The sequence below is a fragment of the Cladophialophora immunda genome, assembly GCF_000835495.1.
Source record: "Cladophialophora immunda strain CBS 83496 unplaced genomic scaffold supercont1.1, whole genome shotgun sequence".
NCBI lineage: Eukaryota > Fungi > Ascomycota > Eurotiomycetes > Chaetothyriales > Herpotrichiellaceae > Cladophialophora > Cladophialophora immunda.
In genome coordinates this window covers 3,837,964-3,856,478 of record NW_015622541.1, presented here as the reverse complement: position 1 = coordinate 3,856,478, position 18,515 = coordinate 3,837,964, and the positions used below count along the sequence as shown (strand labels likewise).

At 53.9% G+C, this 18,515-nt stretch overlaps 4 protein-coding genes across 5 annotated transcripts; 2 read left to right on the top strand and 2 right to left on the bottom strand.

Moving 5' to 3' along the window:
* The first annotated feature begins 104 nt into the window (after positions 1-104).
* On the top strand, positions 105-3,003 carry PV07_01121 (uncharacterized protein). The gene has a single exon (XM_016387628.1). The coding sequence runs from the start codon at positions 148-150 to the stop codon at positions 2,779-2,781; it is 2,634 nt and encodes an 877-aa protein (XP_016254556.1). The 5' UTR covers positions 105-147; the 3' UTR covers positions 2,782-3,003.
* Positions 3,001-6,501, bottom strand: PV07_01120. Of its 2 annotated transcripts, XM_016387627.1 has the most exons (3): positions 5,840-6,501; positions 4,930-5,748; positions 3,001-4,873 (listed from the first exon to the last, which is right to left on the bottom strand). In XM_016387627.1, exons 2-3 carry the CDS (start codon positions 5,524-5,526, stop codon positions 4,148-4,150), a joined length of 1,323 nt encoding a protein of 440 aa, XP_016254555.1. In that variant the 5' UTR covers positions 5,527-5,748; positions 5,840-6,501; the 3' UTR covers positions 3,001-4,147. The 2 variants fall into 2 exon arrangements, with proteins under 2 accessions (XP_016254555.1, XP_016254554.1); XM_016387626.1 differs by having other exon boundaries at positions 4,930-6,501.
* Positions 6,502-9,493: 2,992 nt separating this feature from the next.
* Positions 9,494-13,302, top strand: PV07_01119 (uncharacterized protein). The gene has a single exon (XM_016387625.1). The coding sequence runs from the start codon at positions 10,468-10,470 to the stop codon at positions 12,859-12,861; it is 2,394 nt and encodes a 797-aa protein (XP_016254553.1). The 5' UTR covers positions 9,494-10,467; the 3' UTR covers positions 12,862-13,302.
* On the bottom strand, positions 13,200-17,413 carry PV07_01118 (NADPH-cytochrome P450 reductase). The gene is made up of 2 exons (XM_016387624.1): positions 14,651-17,413; positions 13,200-14,592 (listed from the first exon to the last, which is right to left on the bottom strand). Exons 1-2 carry the CDS (start codon positions 16,463-16,465, stop codon positions 14,296-14,298), a joined length of 2,112 nt encoding a protein of 703 aa, XP_016254552.1. The 5' UTR covers positions 16,466-17,413; the 3' UTR covers positions 13,200-14,295.
* Between the last annotated feature and the right edge of the window lie 1,102 nt (positions 17,414-18,515).

Below are 18,515 nucleotides of genomic sequence, written 5' to 3'. Positions count from 1 at the left end.
GGAAGCTGTTCCGACAAGGCTTGCCGACGTTTTCCCGGCTATCGATAACGCACCTTGTCACATGATCACAAAAATTATTTGAGCCGCGACCACTCTGCACAACCCTCCATACAACACTGACCCAGACGCAGTCTTCACACCATTGCGATGGGGCCTCAGGGGCATCGGAGAGGTGCAAAGGCCCCGAAGAAGGATTTCCAGAGGCCCAGAGTGCTCAAACGCAAACGAGAAGAGGAAGATCTCGAGACCCTCGCACAGCGGGTAACCGACTTCGATCCGAAATCTGCGCCTCCGCCCGAGAATTTCGTCGACCTCCCATTGAGTCAAGCAACTCAAGATGGGCTTGCAGCTTCACACTTCAAAACCCTGACTACCATCCAAAGCAGAACCATCCCGCTGGCATTGCAGGGTGAGGATATCCTAGGCGCTGCCAAAACGGGGTCGGGCAAGACACTGGCATTTCTGGTACCTGTTCTAGAGAACCTCTACCGTAAGAGATGGACGGACTACGATGGCTTGGGAGCACTGATACTCTCACCCACTCGAGAATTGGCCATCCAGATCTTCGAGGTCCTGCGGAAAGTTGGCCGCAACCACACGTTCTCCGCTGGCTTGGTGATCGGAGGCAAGAGTCTACAAGAAGAGAGAGAACGACTCGGACGTATGAACATTCTGGTCGCGACGCCGGGGAGGATGTTACAGCACATGGACCAGACGGCGGAATTGGACATTGGAAATTTACAAATGCTGGTACTGGACGAGGCGGACAGGATTATGGACATGGGGTTCAAGCAGACCATTGACGCTCTGCTCGAGCACCTTCCCCCAGACAGGCAGACTCTCATGTTCAGCGCCACTCAGACCAAGAAGGTCTCTGATCTTGCGAGGCTGAATTTGAAAGAACCAGAATTCGTCTCCGTCCACGAAGCGGCCGACAGCGCTACGCCTTCCTCTCTGCAACAAAACTACGTCGTCACTCCGCTGCCGGAAAAGCTCGATACCTTGTGGTCGTTTATTCGTGCCAACGTCAAAAAGAAAATCCTTGTCTTCTTAAGCAGCGGCAAGCAGGTTCGCTTTGTGTACGAAGCTTTCCGTCACCTCCAGCCTGGTATTCCCTTGCTTCACCTGCATGGACGACAAAAACAGACGGCACGAGTTGAGATCACTACGAAATACTCTAACAGTAAATACGTATGCTTGTTCTCAACGGATGTGGCTGCCCGAGGATTGGACTTCCCTGCCGTTGACTGGGTTGTCCAGGTCGACTGTCCTGAAGACGCTGACACCTATATTCACAGGGTGGGACGAACAGCACGGTTCGAGCACGATGGCCGGGCCGTGTTATTCCTGGATCCGAGCGAAGAAGAAGGCATGCTGAACGCGCTAGCGAGAAAGAAAGTCAGCCCCGAGAAGATCAATGTGCGCCAGAAGAAAATGCAGCAGACCATCCGCAACCAACTACAGAATATGTGTTTCAAGGATCCCGAATTGAAGTATTTGGGGCAGAAAGCCTTCATTAGTTATGTGCGTAGTGTACACATCCAGAAGGACAAAGAGACGTTCAATCTGAAAAAGCTCGATTTGGAAGCTTTCGCGGCGAGTTTGGGCCTTCCTGGTGCACCTCGTGTGAAGTTTGTCAAAGGGGAGGATGCAAAAGCCAAGAAAAATGCCCCGAGACAACTACTGGCTGCACTGGAATCGAGCAGCGATGAGACTGATGCTGAGGACGCGCCGAGATCCAAACAAAAACAACGGAATGGGGGAGTCAGGACGAAATACGACCGCATGTTTGAACGGCGCAACCAGGACGTCCTGGCCGAGCATTACACGAAATTGATTGAAGACGACGAGGAAGATGATGGGGCATCCAAAACGAAAGCAGCAGACGATGACCGCCCCGCCGCCAATGACGATGTGGACGATTTCCTCTCAGTAAAACGCCGCTTCGAGGCCGGCGACTCAGGTCTCGACCAGGACAGTGATGGCGACTCGGCCTCGTCGAGAAGTACCTCTCAGCCACCCTCGTCGACGAAACGAACGAAAGGAAAACCGAACTCCAGCTCCTCCCTCGAACCGAGAAGCGTCCAGCTCTCCACCAACCCAGACGCGCCAGCGTTAACAATAGACTCGCACCGGCGCGAGAAGCTTCTGGCCTCGAAGAAGAGGCTCCTCAAGTACCGCGGGCGCGGGTCCCACTTGACTTTCGACTCTGACAGCGATACGCCAAAGGACAAGAAGGCATACCAGGATGAAGCCGAGTTCACGGCGGCAGACGAGGAGAGGCGGGCGTTCTTGGAGAGAGAGGCCGAGAGAGCAAGGGAGGCCGATCTCGTGGACAAGGAGATCGCGCGGGGCAAGAGGAGGGAGAAGAAGGAGAAACGGAAGGAGAGGGAACGACAGCAGCGGGCGGGTCATGGTAGGGAAGCAGACCTCGACGGAGACGACGAGCGAGGATACGGTGTCCAACTCGTTCCGTACGAAGACGAAGTCGACGCCCCAGCCGGAGCTGGAGCCGATGCTGGAGATGAGCCTCCTCTCCAATCTCAATCCCCTCCACCCGGGCCCAAACCGAAGCGCCAGAAGAAATGGTTCCAAGACTCGCCGTCTGCGTCTGACGATGATCATGACGACCAAGACGCGACCGCGACGACGAAGAGGGACAAGACGACAAAGACCAAGAAGACGAAGAAGGGGGACCATCGCCTCGCCGCCGCAGCTCAGCAGCCGCAGACCCTGGAGGATCTGGAGGCGTTGGCCTCTGGTCTTCTCGCGACTGGCTAGGCTACTGGAGCTTGGTCTTGTCCTCCGCTAATACTGAATGCTATATGTTCGCGGAAGAACCCAAGCCTGCTCACAGCGTTACCCCAGGAGCTTCGCGGATCAGCTAGTGGCATGTATACCATTAGCAGCAAGCACATTTGAACTTGTGCTTGTGTTGCCACCCGCGGACATTGACCTATGGCTCTCTAAGTATCCAATTACATGTCATCTACATCACTTGGCACAACTTGGTGTCGAGGAATCCCTTCCCTCCCTCGCTCTCTCCCTCCCGCTTTAGTATGAGGACATGCAGTTCCGAGCAAGACAAGTGAAACTCCGCCAATATCCCCCCTACTGTCTCACATACTGGTCCATGAGGTATAGGCACTTCGGACCCAATCCAACGAAACCGCACCAGCATCGCTAGGATTGAGAAATGGGTAGAGAAAACCAGGCCCAACCAGGGGCCGTGGTCGTGATTCGTTGTTTCTACAGGAAAACCGCCTCCACCGTGCCTCCATAATGAAATATAGTAGTAGTAGATCCTCTCGAATTTTTGCTTGTCCTTTCCCGGCCCTCCATAAATATGTCGTACCAGACAGAGGGTCTGCCTGCCTGCTTCGAGAGTCGTTTCCCCCGACACAAAGTCGTTTCCAACCATTATCCAACTAGGAGAGAGGCCGTCACAATGATTATCCAATGCATAAACGCATATCGTTTTTAACAGCGACTCTGTCCATGCTCCGTCCTCCGTATTTCAGAGTTGCCAAATTGCCCCAAGATCGCTGTCCTCGTCACCATAATGTATTCGTCAATCGACCCAGATGACGACCCTGCCACAAAGGAAAAAGTCACGATTTTGCTCGTTGCATCAAAGAAATGGTATGGTCATGAGGCCCAGCGACCGGGCTTCATGGCATACGCAGCTGAATGGCCACAATGTCCACCGACTTCATGTAAATTCTATGCTGTGCTGTTGACCACGTGTATAGACTGGCTATCGAAAGGCCTTGGTATGAGATTCGTTGCGCGTGAGTCGAAATTGATCTGCGCACTTCCAATCACTAGCCCGAACTTTGTCTTCGTGTCCGTGTAATTTGTCCCTCATTTCGAAAAGGTACGTAGATTTCTTCTGCCGTTTCTCATGCTCTTGCATCCGTTAGAAAGGTACAATCTGTTCCGTGTCCCGCACAGACCGCGTTGTGCCTGATTAAGAAGATAATTGTACAGAATTTAGAACTGTGAGAACCAGAAGGTTATGCTCCAGATCCCCCCCAGGCGCTCGTTGCTTCATTTAACAAAGGAAAATAATTCGTAGAATATGTGCGACTGAAATCGTGGTCCTTCCTGGCATGGCCCCCAGCGTCCCCATAGGCAGACGTCCAGCTTATTCGTTTCGGGGACCGAGGATTCCCTGGATATCCATCTTCGGTCTTTTCGGATCTGGTTCTTGTGTCCCTTCGTTTCTGCCTCCCTGCTGCCCTCGGGGAGACGGCAGAGTTTGTTGGGGAAGCTGCTGCACAATCGCCGGGTCGATCGGGGCCGGAGGCGCTGGCAGGATTGGCGGTAACTGAAGGCTAGATGATGTGCTCATTGGCGGCAGCTGTTCAGAGGACAAGGATGACGGAGGGCGAGGAAAGATAGGGTTGGGGTTGTAGTAACTAGGAGGTCCCACCTGCCCCTGAAGGGACGGGTAGTTGTAACCACCGCTGTAGCTCATCGATCGGAAGGTGGATTCTGGTTGAGGAGGGCTGTAGGACGCGGATGTTTGCCCCGGCATGGGAGCAATCCCGCCATGGTATTGACGAGAGGATGGAGGTACAAATGTCCCTTCAGCCATTGCTAGGCTCGGCGAGATCGATGGCGCAGCGTGTAAAGCGAAGACTGACGATCTTGGTTGTCCCACTCGAGGAGTAGTCGCAGCATATGGCCTGAGCGGTGGGTATCCTACTGTTGGGGGATATATTGGCGGATCGCCGAATCTCCTCGACGGTTCTCCCAAGCGGCCGGTCAAGGGAGTCAATGCTGCTTCAAAGGGTCGTCTTGCAGAAGCATCCTCTGGTTTCAGTGGGGGACGTCCCCTCTTCTTGTGCTCGACATCTATGCACGAGTCCTGGAATAAAAGTCATCAGCTCGGTTAACTGGGCGGAAGTTCCACAATCGGCGCACCTCTTTGCCGCTCTGTACACATCTCCGACATGGGCGACTGCTGTCACATCTCAGATGCTTCTTCTTGCAATTCACGCAAGCCGATGCGACGTGCGCCTTTGGTTTTCGCGTAGCGCGGGGGGAAACAGGGCTCAGTGCCAAACGAGGCGATGGGCCGCTGATGGACGTTGAGGGTAAGCTCGACGCAGACTGATACGACGCTGGAGGGAGCGGATAGTTCAGCGCATACGGTCCCGGCTGGACAGCAAGTTCGGCAATGGTCTCCCCACCTCTTGATATCGCACTTGGCCGAGGAACCGTGGCGTCTAAAGGCGCAACAGGCGAGGCAACAACTGCCGCCGTCGTGATTGCGGTTGTTGGAGGGGTATAAGATCGAGATCGCTTTCTTCTTCGACCGGCAATCTGGGCAGGTTCAGCAGAGGGTTCCGGTGGAGGAGAACCGGACATGGGAGGGGTGGGGAGAGATGCCCAAACGGGCGCGGCGACTGGCTTCGGCAGAGTGAGGTGGTCTATGGTGAATCTCGAGTTGTCGAGGCTGGATCGGTGTTTCTTGAAGGACGGACAGAGAGGGAACTGAGGTGGGCGTGAATGCTGCATCAGGTTCGTTTCCCACGGAGCTCGTTCGAAGATCGCATAGACCGCCCGTTTCCCTTTCGCCTTCCCCAGATCTGCGTCGACGGAACAATGGTCCACTGACTGCAATGCGGCTTTTCCCTTCAGAATGTCCGTGCTCAGACACCGTGTCGAATTCAGAGAGACTCTGCCTCGACCATGTACCGAATGTACCTCCGACGCTTATTTAGATGTCCGTTGCAAGTGCTTTTGGCCCAAGTCAGTGTACTGCGTCAAGACCCAATGGACTGAGCGAGAACTTGGACACAACATATCCACCAAGAGTTGTGTTGCCTACCTGATCAGGTCTGCCAGATTCCCCTTCTGGCCCCCAATTCGATATCCAACCAATATTGACCAAACAGAATGATAACAAGTACAGATGCCCGTCGTCGAGGGTTTAAAGGATTGAACAGAAGTTCGGAGGTCGTCAGGGTCGGGCCAAACCAGAGGGCACTGCACGCCAGCCGGGCAAGAGCGAATCACTGGGCTTCAATTCGAGAAAGGAACGTCTGGACTCAGTGGTCCGTGGTCCACGAAGAGTTGAAGTAGGAAGATCAAGACTCGGCGGATATGATCCGGAAGTCATGACAGGACCAGAGAAGCGAACTCACAGTGAGAGACGCGGGCCAATGCGGTCGTAGACTTGTTCATCTGTATGCAAGGGCAGCAGCCTCTGGGCCATGTAGAGACAAAGCGGGAACCTGAGCAGCAGACAAATTTCCTCATGTTCGTGAACCGTGACGGCGATCAGCTCTATTCAGAGGCAGTAGAACGGAGTACTGGCCCAATAGTCCCGGTTAAAAGCTCCACACTGGGATGGATGCGAAGCCCACTCCCTCGATGAGATCCAGGGATCCAGGAAGCTGAGAAGCTGAAAAGGTATGCATTAGCTTTTGCATCGGAGCGGACACTTGGCCCCGTCTGCCGCTGTCAATTGCGACATCCTATAATCCGCAGGGTTGTGTGGACAATGTTTCGCCGCCCGTCGCGAGAGCCACGGTGCCATGGTGTGCATCTCTAGGTCGGTGGCACCAGATAGTGGTGTCTCGGCAAGCCAGCGACGCGATGGCACCAGCCACAATCCGCCCCCCAGGCTGGCGGGGAATATGAGGCCAGCTATACGAAATGGCTTGCCCTGGGTGAGCACAGCCTACCTGGTTGGCTTCAGAGTTTCAGACAGGCGCAGGTAGGCGCAAAGGGTGGCCAACCTGACCAAGCACTCCAAAGCATACTTGTACAGGTAAGCTTCGCCCGAGTCCGGGGCCCAATCAAAGGATTGTCAGGGAAATTCCCCAACCCGGGTGGTGTTCTGCAGAAACCACGGAAGAAACAACTTCTGGCATGCCAATCAAGAGTCTGGTTTGCCCGAATTCTCCCCCAAAGCTCAGGGCTCAAGGTTCTCACCATTGGCCGGACAGAGGCTGGTCTTGGTCGAGCAATTGGGCAAGGCCGGCCGTTGAAAACGGAGCCTTGATAGCAACGTCGATTGGCGACAGCGTCGCAGACATGGAGAAACAGGGGAGAGACAAGACCAGACGGCTTCTGCCCGAAACGACCGAATCAATGACGGGCATTCCCATCATGCAACAAGAGAGGGTAAAGTATTGGCCCCCAAGAGACCCCGGGTGGCAGGTTTTTTGCCTTGTTGCGAGGAAGCAGGAAGTAGTTCGCCTACCTGGGGCCATGGTTCGACCAGGGCCCAGGGGGCATTCGACCCAGTGTCCAAAGGGGTGAACACTGAACAGCAATGCTCGCATGAGTCGGGGATCTGATGTCGTTCTGCCAATCTCAAGGTATTGACTACCGGGCTGCATTTGGCCAGAAATAGTCACAGTTGTACCACCCGATGACGAGCTACGAACCTCCGCGGTGGACTCGAGGTCCCACAAATCCTACTGACAAGTTGCAGAGTCACTGAGACCTTTTTCTTTTTGTTCTTCTTGTTTTGGCGTCAATCGGGCTTTGGCTTTTTAGGCATCCGCGGCGGGGGCCCGACGTGGATTCAATAATGATGAGCAGACACCCTGTGCTGTGCTGGGTCTTTCATTCTTCTTCTCACCATCATCACCATCATCACCATCACCATCACCATCAGCCACTGCATTTCCAGGACCGACCAGGGGAACCCTAACCGATGGAATAGACGCAATCGATAAGAGGATCTTCCTTCGATTTCTTCCGCGTAGGCAGGACCCTAGAACTGATTGCCCCCTTTTTTTCCTTTTCTTCTCTCGGGAGATGCCGCCACAAGAGCCATCCCTAGGCAAGCTGACGCTTGGGAGGCAAGCATACGAGTAGGTCGGTGTTGGCGTGCATGCCTGTGCATCGGTGTGGCTAATGATGCCCGGATCTCGGCCGTGCTTCTGCCACAGATACTCGAGGTTTTCGTCGCTTGGATTTGCCATCGATGTCGGGTTTACTACGAGTTGGCTGCGTGATTGGATGTCCGTGCCATTGCTGGTGGCTGGTGGCCAGTGGCCAGAATGCCATGTCCAAGATGCTTCTGCTGCTTCAGCCAGACCAGGGGTTTCGGATCAATACCAATGGATCCGGAAGTCAGAGAGGAATCTCCTGTTGGTTGAGACACTCTGCGCTGGTTTCTCGCTTGGTGGTAATCCTCCGGCTGGGCTGATCCTGAACTCCCTAATTGGGACTCCCTGGAGAATAGGCCCCCCTGGGCCCTGGAATGAATTTTGTTTGTGCTCGGCCATGTGGGATATATTCTCCTTGGGACGAGTTCCATAAATAATTTTGTTGCGGCAGTAGGCGAGTGACCGTCGCGTGCCCCTGGATTGGAAGATGCCCTCACCAATAAGCTAACCCACTCTCTCTATGGAGTAACTATTCAATGTTGTAGCTCGTACTCGTGCTTGTGCTGGTAGGAATGCTGGTACTAAGCCGGAGTGGAGGCCATCCTTGTTGTTTTCCCTGTCGTGCCGGGGTTGGCAGCTCATATCCGGTAGCCTATAAGGACCCCCTGGCATACCATTCTCAAGCCAGTCAGCCAACTGGCGTCGCCATACCTATGCACTTGCATGCATGCCTAGGTGGGAGGGACCACCGCAAACACCCAGCCCGGCTCTTGTCAGTTCGACGGTGATCTCATTTTGTGTTCAATAGTTGAAGTGCGGGAGAACAGCCGTCGATCAAGGCACTATTGGTTTCTAGTTGGGGGAGAGATCGTCGTTAAGCTTCTTCAACTTCAGGCCGGGCGCACCAGGTTTCCGAAGACGGCGCCTCATGAGCCTAGTTAGGATCGATGACGGACAAGCGAGAAAGAGGCTCGATCCGCCAGGGTACATTTCGGGTCGTCAATTATTCTCCGCAAAAGCTCCGTCCGACCTGCGACAGAAGTGTCAGTTCTTGCGTCGATCGGTGGTGAGTTTGCACCGGCTACACAGGCGCCCTTCTCATTGCTTTCACTCGAGTGAGTCTGTGGAAAAGCGGTCCAGAAGAAGGCCAGTTCAAGATCCCTACCAGATGTAATTTCGAATCCGTGTAGACGTGTTCGAGCACCCTGGATTAGTTCTGTGGGAGCAAATTCCAACGGCGAAAACTGGAACTTTGTCTAATGCCCCTGACCCTGTATCTTCCCACGCGGACTGGGTGGGCTTTCCTAGGGTCACTAGGGCTTCATCCAGAGCAGGACTAAAAGCATGCCCCTTCGAGCTGGCGTCGTACTCCGTATCATTTCGAAGGTTGAGCAGACTACCGAATGCAATGGCCGATGTGGCACCGGCGGTGGCTGCACTAGAAGCCATTTATTTTCCCTAGTCTTGCGCCACTCAAATCTCAATTCGTGATTTCTTGGGGAAACCCACGTGGCAATCACAATCCATGTCTGGCTGAGGCTAGTGTGCTGGGGGGTCTTGGGGCTGTCAGTGCTTCTTTTGAGACATCTCAGCTGTGGAAGACCACCTCGCGCGCTTCTCATGAGGCTGTGAAGGAGATTAATTTCGAGGTAGTCGGAGAGCCGGGAAATTTCTATGCGAAGGAAGAATTTCTCCGATGCGAGAGGCAATCGGATGAAAGGCGTTCGCCGTCTTTGCGAGAATCTGATCCTCGTACTCGTGTTCATTATTCAGGAACCTTGCCATCCGGAGAAAGACCACTTCGCGCTGAAGGTGACGCACCGTTGAGACAAGGGGACGGGCTCAGGTGTGCAAGCAACAACAGCTCCCTTTCAGCCTGCGACGCTCGGGTTTCGGTACCGAAGCCACAATCCTCAGCTGGGTGGGGTATCCAGATCAAACGAAGCACATGTATTATTATCGCGAGGCGCGCCCAGGCTGAGAACCAGAGCCGGAACGATCAAATGGTTGCAATTGTGGTGATTATGTAGGTAGAGAGGATGAAGGTCCTTTGGGGGCGCCAATCCCGGGTAAACAATGCGCGTTTGATTGCGATGACATTCCTGCATTTCTTTTCGGACGGAAGAATCGAAGTCGGGGTGACAGTGAGGCATGCAGGGAGTGGACGAGCGAGTCAATGGCAGTGGGATAGCTGGCAGTAGTAGGTACCCAAGTACAGAGGCTCGATAGGGGTGCTCTGGTGTTGTCGGTATATGTGGTATGCAGTATGTGGTATTATGCGGAATGCGGTGGCTGCCAAGAAAGTGAAATGACGACAGTTCAAAGACGCAGCGAATGTCAACTTGGACTTCACATCAAACAACCACCTCGTGCCATCAGCCATCAGCCATCACCTTGTCAAACCACGACGGTGTGAGGCCCAGGCATCACATCATTCATGGCCTGAGCTGCGTCTCTCATCTGACATCGTTAGACTCTCCTCAGCTCCTCTGCAAAGGTTGATCCGGCCTGTACCAATCCATCTCGTGTGCCCTCTCCGACCGCCCCCTCAATCGTGGAAAGCTAGTAGAATCCCAGTTTATCTGCAAAAAAAACCGACACCGTCCCCAAGATGATGGCCGCTCAAGCTGGCGCCGAAGATCCTCTTGTCTCGGCCTTGCCTCCGGCCACCGATTACATGACTTACCTGACTCTATTGGAGTATCAACTGACCCCTCGGAACCTTCCCACATTGAGCAGACTCCTCAGCGACGATGACGGCAAACTCGCCGAGGAAATCGGATGGGATTTGTTGAAGCTCCTTCTCCCTATGTTGAAGGAAACCCCTGAAGAGGCTAATCGATGCTTGGAGATTGTCGCCCGACGGGGCAATCCCAGAGAAGTCGTTGTTCGCGTCGCCGAAGAGCTAGAGAAGTTGAGTGATGAAGTCCAGGTGTCAGACAATGAAGATGACTTTGACGAGAGAGATGATCAAGACGAGCTGCCGACCTTTCCTGGCGAAGCACCTCGAGTCCACCTGGGACAGATGACTCTGCAAGGCATGCCCGCCGATGCTCCTACTGACAAAGCCGCCGGCGAATCGAGCATGGTCCAGGAAACAGTATCAGTCAAGGCACTGAAGCTGCAGGCTCTCTTCAATATGCTGAGCATTCTCCATCCTAGGATCAAAACACAGTTCCCTAGTCGCTTCCTTGCAACGTCCCTGCCGGCCGCTCTAGGGGCTTATCGGCAGGTACCCATTTCGACCGTGACTACTTCCTCATTCTTGACCATGTTGGAAAAGATAGCTGGCAGAAAACGGCCCCCCTTGCCTCCTCGCACGAGCACCCAAGGTGAGGGACCGTCTTCAAGCAAACCACCTCACGATGTCCCTGCAACGGCAGCTCCTTTGCCGGATCCGGAGGCCAAGGCTGAAGAGGAAGATACCGGGGTCAATGAACCTTCGCAAGGTGAAAAGGCCATCATTTATCGACTACTTGACGCGGTACTACTTGAGGTTTTGGATGAATACATGTCCTCGCTTGCAACGCACGACTATCCCTCAATGTCCTGGACCGCTCGACTACGGGAGTATTACGAGCCACGAAGAGTCGTGCCCGGGAGGCCGACAGAAACCGAGATCTGGGACAAAACACCTGAATTGAAGGAACGCGACGCTCTATTAGCCCGGTTCTTCTCAATTAGCAAGTCGATGCAACTCGACGCAGACCGAGAGATAACAAAGCTCGTCCATGAGGACGAGGATGAAGACCTCGAGAATCCCTACCATGACAAGGATAATGCACCTTCAGAATACCCGACCACGCCATCTCAAATCCCATTCCCACGAGCGGGGGTAATCTTCCTCCACGCTTATCAATCTTACATAAATCCGTCCGATTCAAAACCGCTGCTCACCACCTCCGAGCTCACAAAGCTCATCGCCCACTCGTTTCCTCTCAGCGCGACCCCCTCAATACCTCTGCCACCACTCCAGGACTCGCTCCTTTCTCTCTTATACAAACAATCTCTGGCAGTCTCTGCTGCCCCCACCACACCACAGCCGTCTCCAGCTAAATTTCTCCTGTTGATCAGTACATTGACCCAACTCTTTCCCATCACACCTTACCCTTCTCTCCGTGACTCGGCACATTATATCGCGACAAAACTGCTCCATGCGTATCCCGATCCGTTCATTCGCCTGCAGGTCATTGCGCAAACCCTCCGGGGAGACACGCTGAGTACCAACTGGGCGGAAATTGAAGATGAGCTGGGGGATACGGAGCCTCCAGCGCCAGGGATCGATGAAGAGACGGGGCTCACAAGGAGCACCTCAGCGTTGCAGCCACATCCCATTCCGCTAGCACCTCCGCAGCAAGTCTGGCCGTTAAAGGCTGTAGGGGTGGACTGGTTGAAGGACGAATTTTCGGAATGGATCGGTGCAAGAGCACAAGTCCAGGCTGAAGGGAGTCCTAATGTGGTTGGTGCTCTGGATCCTTCGGTAGTTCTGCTAGCACCAGAATATGCGAGCGCAAAGGAGGAGACGAGGGAGGATAAGAACGATACAGCAGTCTCCCTGATCGATCTACTCTTCCCGCCGGAAATGCACACACTCGCTCTCTCCTCAACCTCCGCACCAAGATCGACTTCGCTGACTTCCTCAGAAGAATCACCCTCAGACAAATTACCAGAATTTCTTCTCTCAATCCCCTTCCACATCTCGACCCTCAATCTCATCTGCATTGTCCTCCCCCATCTATCCTTCTCCCAGCATCCAACCTCATCTCTCAAATCTCGAATCTCGGCTCATCTCTCGTACCTGAACAACGCGTTGAATCTGCTGCTCGAGCTGCTTCAGCACGCAGAGGCGTCGACTTCAACCACTGCATCTGGAGAAGTAGGAATGCGGGGAGGGGGCGGTGATGAGCATGAAGGATTCCTGGAAGAATCGCGTGCTGATATCTTCGCATTACAGGATGCCTGTGTGAGGGCCACTGGAGTGTGGGAGAAGGTGCATAACGGATGATGATGGGATGAAGAAGGCCACTACGAGGCCATCTCATCGAAGTCCAGCACGTACATAACACGGACCCGTTTGGAAGACCGGAAAGCCAGGCAGCTAGGGTGGAAGACAGCGAAGAAGTGGGCGGAAAACATAACACAAACAAGACGCGATTCAGGACTTCCGTCTCGGTACTTTTTTGGACGGAGGAAGGAACCAGGGCGGCGTCGAACTATGGCGCTCACGACGTGGACGCGACAAGTCAAAAAATCATCAGCCAACTCAACGTACGAGGATAAGAAATGAAGCAACACTAAGGAAAAGGACCGAGTCGTGTCTGCGCATGGCGTGAGAGACTTGCTGGAGTTGTTTAGTTTTCGTGCTTGGTTCCATCATGAATTCTCACGCAGAAAGGAAATGTAGAGGGATGGGTTTTTTCTCTCTCTTGAATCTCTTTGACATTTATTCGGTGATTTGTGAGGGTCTGAGTTCGAACTTTCTCTGTTCTGTTCTGTTCTGCTCTGTTCTGCTCTGCTCTGCTCTAGTCTGCCCTCCAAACCAACTTCGGCGCGCATCGAGAAAGAAGCACCCTCCCCAAAAGCAGAGAGCACGCAAAGCATCGATCGATCCTGCCCGAGCAAAGCTCGTGAGAAAACCAGCGCAGAGCCAACATCCTTCTCTCCTGTCTCGGCCATCACAAAACAAACGGTTCCCGGCATGGAAGAAAAGAGGCAAACAAAGCCCAACCCCAAAGACTGTCTAGTTTCGCCACCAGTCTAAAACTCCCGTTTTGACGCCCATTGCATTCAAAAAGAAAAAAGGTCATTAACAAGTGAACATGAACAATCAGTCCTGTTGATCTCGTGCCCCACAACCAAGAACACCTTGAAGGAGGGGGATTCGATAAAGCCAGCGAGGGAGGTAAAGACTGATCCCCGGGGGGCGAGGAAATGGACCAAGGAGAAGCGCGCGGAACGAGTCGAGAACCTTGGCCGGGCGAGACGGTGCTTCTTGTTCTGGTGGCGACCCTGTTCTCTCCGAAGGCGCGGAAAGCCATCGCAACCCCACATTGGCTCCAATCCAAACCCCACGAACAAGTTGGCGAGATTGTGACCATGTGAACAGCTGAACCTTTCCGATTCTTTCCAGGTTGCCCTTCCGATCTTCGAACCAGGACTGGGGGAACGTCTCCGGAGGGACAGATCTCTCCTCGGTGACACAATTGTGGTTGGTTTTTTCTTTTCGTCTGCGCATCATCCACCCCGCCGCGTTTATCCCGCCGGTTCCGATGCCTCCCCCGATTTTTTGGTGTGCGATGACTCTTCGGCGCACGAATAATGCAAAGCCGAAGCTCGACTGCATGTCGGACGTCGGCTGCATTGGATCCTTCCCGACCAGCTGCACAGCACCCGATCTTTCCACCAGAGTGTCTCGAAGTGTTCGGCTCAGTGTGGTTGTTTACGACCAGACGTCTTCCTGGTACACTCCGCTGCTGCGCATGCTCTTGACCACTTGTTCGGCCTTCTTCTCATCCACTCCGCGCTCAGCAGCGATGATCTGGCCGAGGACCTCGTTGACTTCTCGAGCCATGTGAGCAGCATCACCACAAACGTAGAAATTGGCCTTCTGTTGTAGTAGTTCGTTGACCAGTTTCGCGTTGTCCTTGAGCATATGTTGCACGTAGACCTTCTTCGAAGTCTCGCGAGAAAATGCGTTGAAGATGGTCAGCTTATCGCCCAAAATCTTCTTGTATTCCTAAAACTTTCTGTTAGCATCCTGGTTCACGGGTAAGATGACCAAAGTGTAAACTTACCTCCCACTCGTCCTTGTAAAGCCAGTCTTCGGTCGATCGACGGCAACCGTAGAAGAGCACCGTGTGTCCGACGTCCTCACCTTTCTTGGCTTGCTCTACACGTTCTTGCACGAAACCTCGGAAAGGAGCAACACCAGTACCAGGACCGACCATGATGATGGGTTTACTCGGGTTTGATGGCAGTTTGAAGTTGGAGTGACGAACGTGAACTGGGACATGAATACCATCGTACTTGTTGCGGGGTCCAGTAATGGCGTAGGTCAGGCCGTGAGGTGATGGGTCGGGGTCTCCATTTTGCTTCTGTTTCAAGGCCAAAAGATAATTGGTAGTGACACCTTTGACAACGTGACCGGCACCGGGGACGCGGATGGATTCCACCACAGCGGTAATGGCGACCTTCTGTGGCTGAACCAGCGAAGACGAAGAGATGGAGTAATAACGAGGTTGCAGCTTGTTGAGACCCTCAACAAGGCAAGAGAACGGCACCGCGGACCAAGGCCCCGGGTGGACAGCCGAGACAGCTTGGGCAATGTTCATCATCTGCGAGGCAACCTTTTCCTTGAAGTAGTCGGCATCGGATCCCAGTTTCGCCATCTCCTTCTTTGCTTCCTCGTTGGGAGCAAATGCAGCCAGCGTGGCCAAGAACTGACGAGAAACAGGGGCACAGATTTCCATATGATAGCGAACAGCGGCGTCGTAGGTCGTTGGGGTTGGGAAGGGTACCTTGGCGGTTGCGTCCATGCCCTTCATGCTGATTACCTTGTGTCTCTTCTCTTCCAGACCGAAGGTCTTGATCAGTCGATCCACTTCCAAGCCTGCGTTCGTGGGCCAAACTGCGATATGGTCGCCGGTGGTGTAAGAGATGCCGGAACCAGACACATCGATCTCGCAATGGAGGCAGTTTCGATCTTTGACGGTAAACAACTCCCTGGACTCGGCAATTGGGGCAATAAACGGGTTGTGAGCATTGTATGGGCCTTTCTGGGCACCCTCGAGGTGGTTCTTGTTGGGCTCTCCGAGATAGACAGTGTCGCTTTCTGGGGACAGATCGTCTCTCTCTTCCACGCTGAAGACTGGCTCGTAGACGGCTTCACGTTCTTCCAGACCCATTTTCTCGGCCAGAGCAGCCCACATGGGTTCTTTCCAGGCCAAAAAGTCTTCTTCCATGGTACCAGCGCCATCATCCCCTTCGCCGGCAGCACCGATTCTCTCCGCGCCCAATTTGGTCAAGATCTTGTCCAGGTTGCGGACCATGGAGTTGTAGTGCTCGTACGTGTTGTTACCCAGACCAAACGCAACATATTTGAGGTTACCCAGAGGCTTATCTTCAGAGGCTTCGGAGAAGGAAGGAGGATCTTGGTTCATGAATTCCCAGAATTCTACTGCGTTGTCGGTCGGCTCGCCCTCGCCGTAGGTTGCCATGACGAAAAAGGCAACCTTGTCCTCGGGGAATTTGTCCAGGTTTTCATAGTCGTAATCTTCCAGGTCAGCAGTCATTGTGGTCAATCCAAACCGAGCGTGGCCCTCTTTTGCCAGGCGGGAGGCATAATCTTCGGCGGTACCAGTCTGGGAGCCATAGAAGATGACGCAGTTCTTGCCCGACTCCTCCATCTTCTCGAGGATGTTGCGGGAACCCTTCTTGGAAGCGCTGCCATTGAGGGCAGATGTGGCGTAGGGGTCCTTGGGGACGCCCCAATAGGTGCCTTTGGTGAAGTAGGCGATGCTGCCGAGAAGCAGCAAAACGAGGACAATAATGTCCAGGGTGTCGACCTGAGCCATGGTGGGGATGTGTATGGGATGAGGCTCAGTGGACATTAGGTCTGCGAATGGGTTCGAAAAGTGTAAAAAAGAGGTGTCCGAAAGAAGCAGAGCGACGCTGCTTATATACGACCGCAGCCGCTCAGTGGTGAGCAATTGGACAGCGTGGAGATACGGGCTCGACGGGTACTTTGGGCGGCCGCGAACTGTATGTGGCCTGATGTGGCCAAGATTACTCGGTACGGTGTGCAGATGTGCAGGGTGTGCACCTGGGTTGGGTGGCTCGGTGGGGTAGACTGCGCAGGCTGTGGTGTTCCCTCTTTTTTTTTGTTTTTGCCCTTGTGTGGGCTGGGCGTCGCGTTGCAGCTGGGAGATGAGGGGGGCAGAGCGCGAGGGCAGGGGCGATTCGGATGGAGGCCCAATCAGTCGGTATGGCGGATGGCAGATGGGGCTAGATGAGGCCTTATCGGGGGGTGGTTCGTCGCCGTTGGGAATGGAAACCTTGGGACAGAATTTCTCACGTGGAGTGTCGGGCGAGAGAGTCGTTTTTTGACTTGGGCAAATACAAAACTGTAATGTGAGAGAGGTTGAGAGTGAGCAGGCGCAGGATTTAAAAGAAGTCTAGGACGTCCAGGATCACAGCAAGGCTTGTAGACCGGCAATTGGGAGAATCGAGGAAATATAGAGGATCTGGGGTCTGGAGAAAACTTGGCTTTTTGGGTGCAGCGGCAAAGGGGCGTTCGCGGAATTACTTGGTGGGTTCGGGTCAAGAATCGCGGCTTTGAGCGAGACAGCGACGAACAGCGAGCGGTGCTTAGTGGCTCTGGTGGCTATTCGGCACCCGTGGTGGTGGTGACTGGGCGACTGCCGGAAACAATAATAATAGGCGGGACAAGTCCTCGGAATTGGGGGGGAGTGATAGCTGAGAGCCTTGTGAGTCCCCCGCGGGATTGACGGGTTGTGAGGGACGGCAGTTGACGTTCTTGGGCGGAGCGAAGAATGAAGAACAACAGCGAATGCCAGGCGCCAACACTCGAGGGGCATGTTGTTCCTTTTATTTCTATCCCCATCTAGACCCTATGTGTAGGTAGGTGGCTGCTGCTCACTACAAGTGATGCCTAACCTGCGGCGCCCCCATCGGCATCTGACTGTGAAGGCAAAGAGTGCCCCATGTACAAGAGTCCAGCACCCCCAGGTGGGAATCCAAGTGTCTACCAACTCGTATGTTTACGGTATTTAGTTCGCCAGGTCCCTTGGGCAGGTCGGAGTACGTGTGGGTTCATTGTGGCGGCAACAACTTTCTTACCTGCGTTGGCCTCCTTCTCTTATTCTCCCCACATCCCACGCACCACTCACTGCGAGTATACATACTACCGAACAGCCTCTGAACGCCCCTTCAGGGTTTACCTAAGCTACTCAACACAGTCAGCACAATATGAGAAGATGCACTGAGTGCACATTCCAGGCCCAGAAGCGGGCTCTCCTGCAGATGATGCTGATCAAACCCTGTAGCCGCCGCCGCTGTGGCAAGGGGAATCGCCAGACCGCACCGAGCCAGGCAACCCTCGATCGTCGCCTCGTATATCGTCTTCACGTCTTACGAGCCTATCGCAATCCCCTTCGGACTACTCCGTGTCGTATCTTCCAAGGAGTCGGCCCCAAAAATAACTTCGAAACATGGGCCAGAAATTGCGAACATGGCACATAATACGGGGATCGCCTCCCAGGTGTAAATTCGGTGCCTGAAAGAAGAGAGGGGAATGAACAACCACCATTTGGCGCCGGTGAGTGTCAGCCAGGACCGTGAGGATGAGACCGCCAATATCGCATTTCCGCTTGCAGTCCATCACCAAGCACATCACGACGCTCCCTTTTGGACTGGAAATGTTTTCATGGTCCGGGACACCTATTGGTGTGCCTGGCTTTGACCACCGACTCAACCGTTAAGAGTCGTCAGTCTGGCCTCATCTGATTCGACCAGATGTGCCTCGTGACAGCGAATCGCACAGTGTAGCACATGAACTCGTCCAATTTGTAGACAAGTGACCGTCTTGCACAAATCGTCCTACACCCACGCTAGACAACAGCAGGCACTTATAGAATAGCC

Coding starts and splice junctions, on each gene's coding strand:
- PV07_01121 (XM_016387628.1), top strand. CDS start 148: ATGGGGCCTCAGGGGCATCGGAGAGGTGCAAAGGCCCCGAAGAAGGAT.
- PV07_01120 (XM_016387626.1), bottom strand. CDS start 5,526: ATGCAGCATTCACGCCCACCTCAGTTCCCTCTCTGTCCGTCCTTCAAG. Junction 4,874..4,929: donor GTGTACAGAGCGGCAAAGAG/GTGCGCCGATTG, acceptor CTTTTATTCCAG/GACTCGTGCATAGATGTCGA.
- PV07_01119 (XM_016387625.1), top strand. CDS start 10,468: ATGATGGCCGCTCAAGCTGGCGCCGAAGATCCTCTTGTCTCGGCCTTG.
- PV07_01118 (XM_016387624.1), bottom strand. CDS start 16,465: ATGTCCACTGAGCCTCATCCCATACACATCCCCACCATGGCTCAGGTC. Junction 14,593..14,650: donor TTTACAAGGACGAGTGGGAG/GTAAGTTTACAC, acceptor AGAAAGTTTTAG/GAATACAAGAAGATTTTGGG.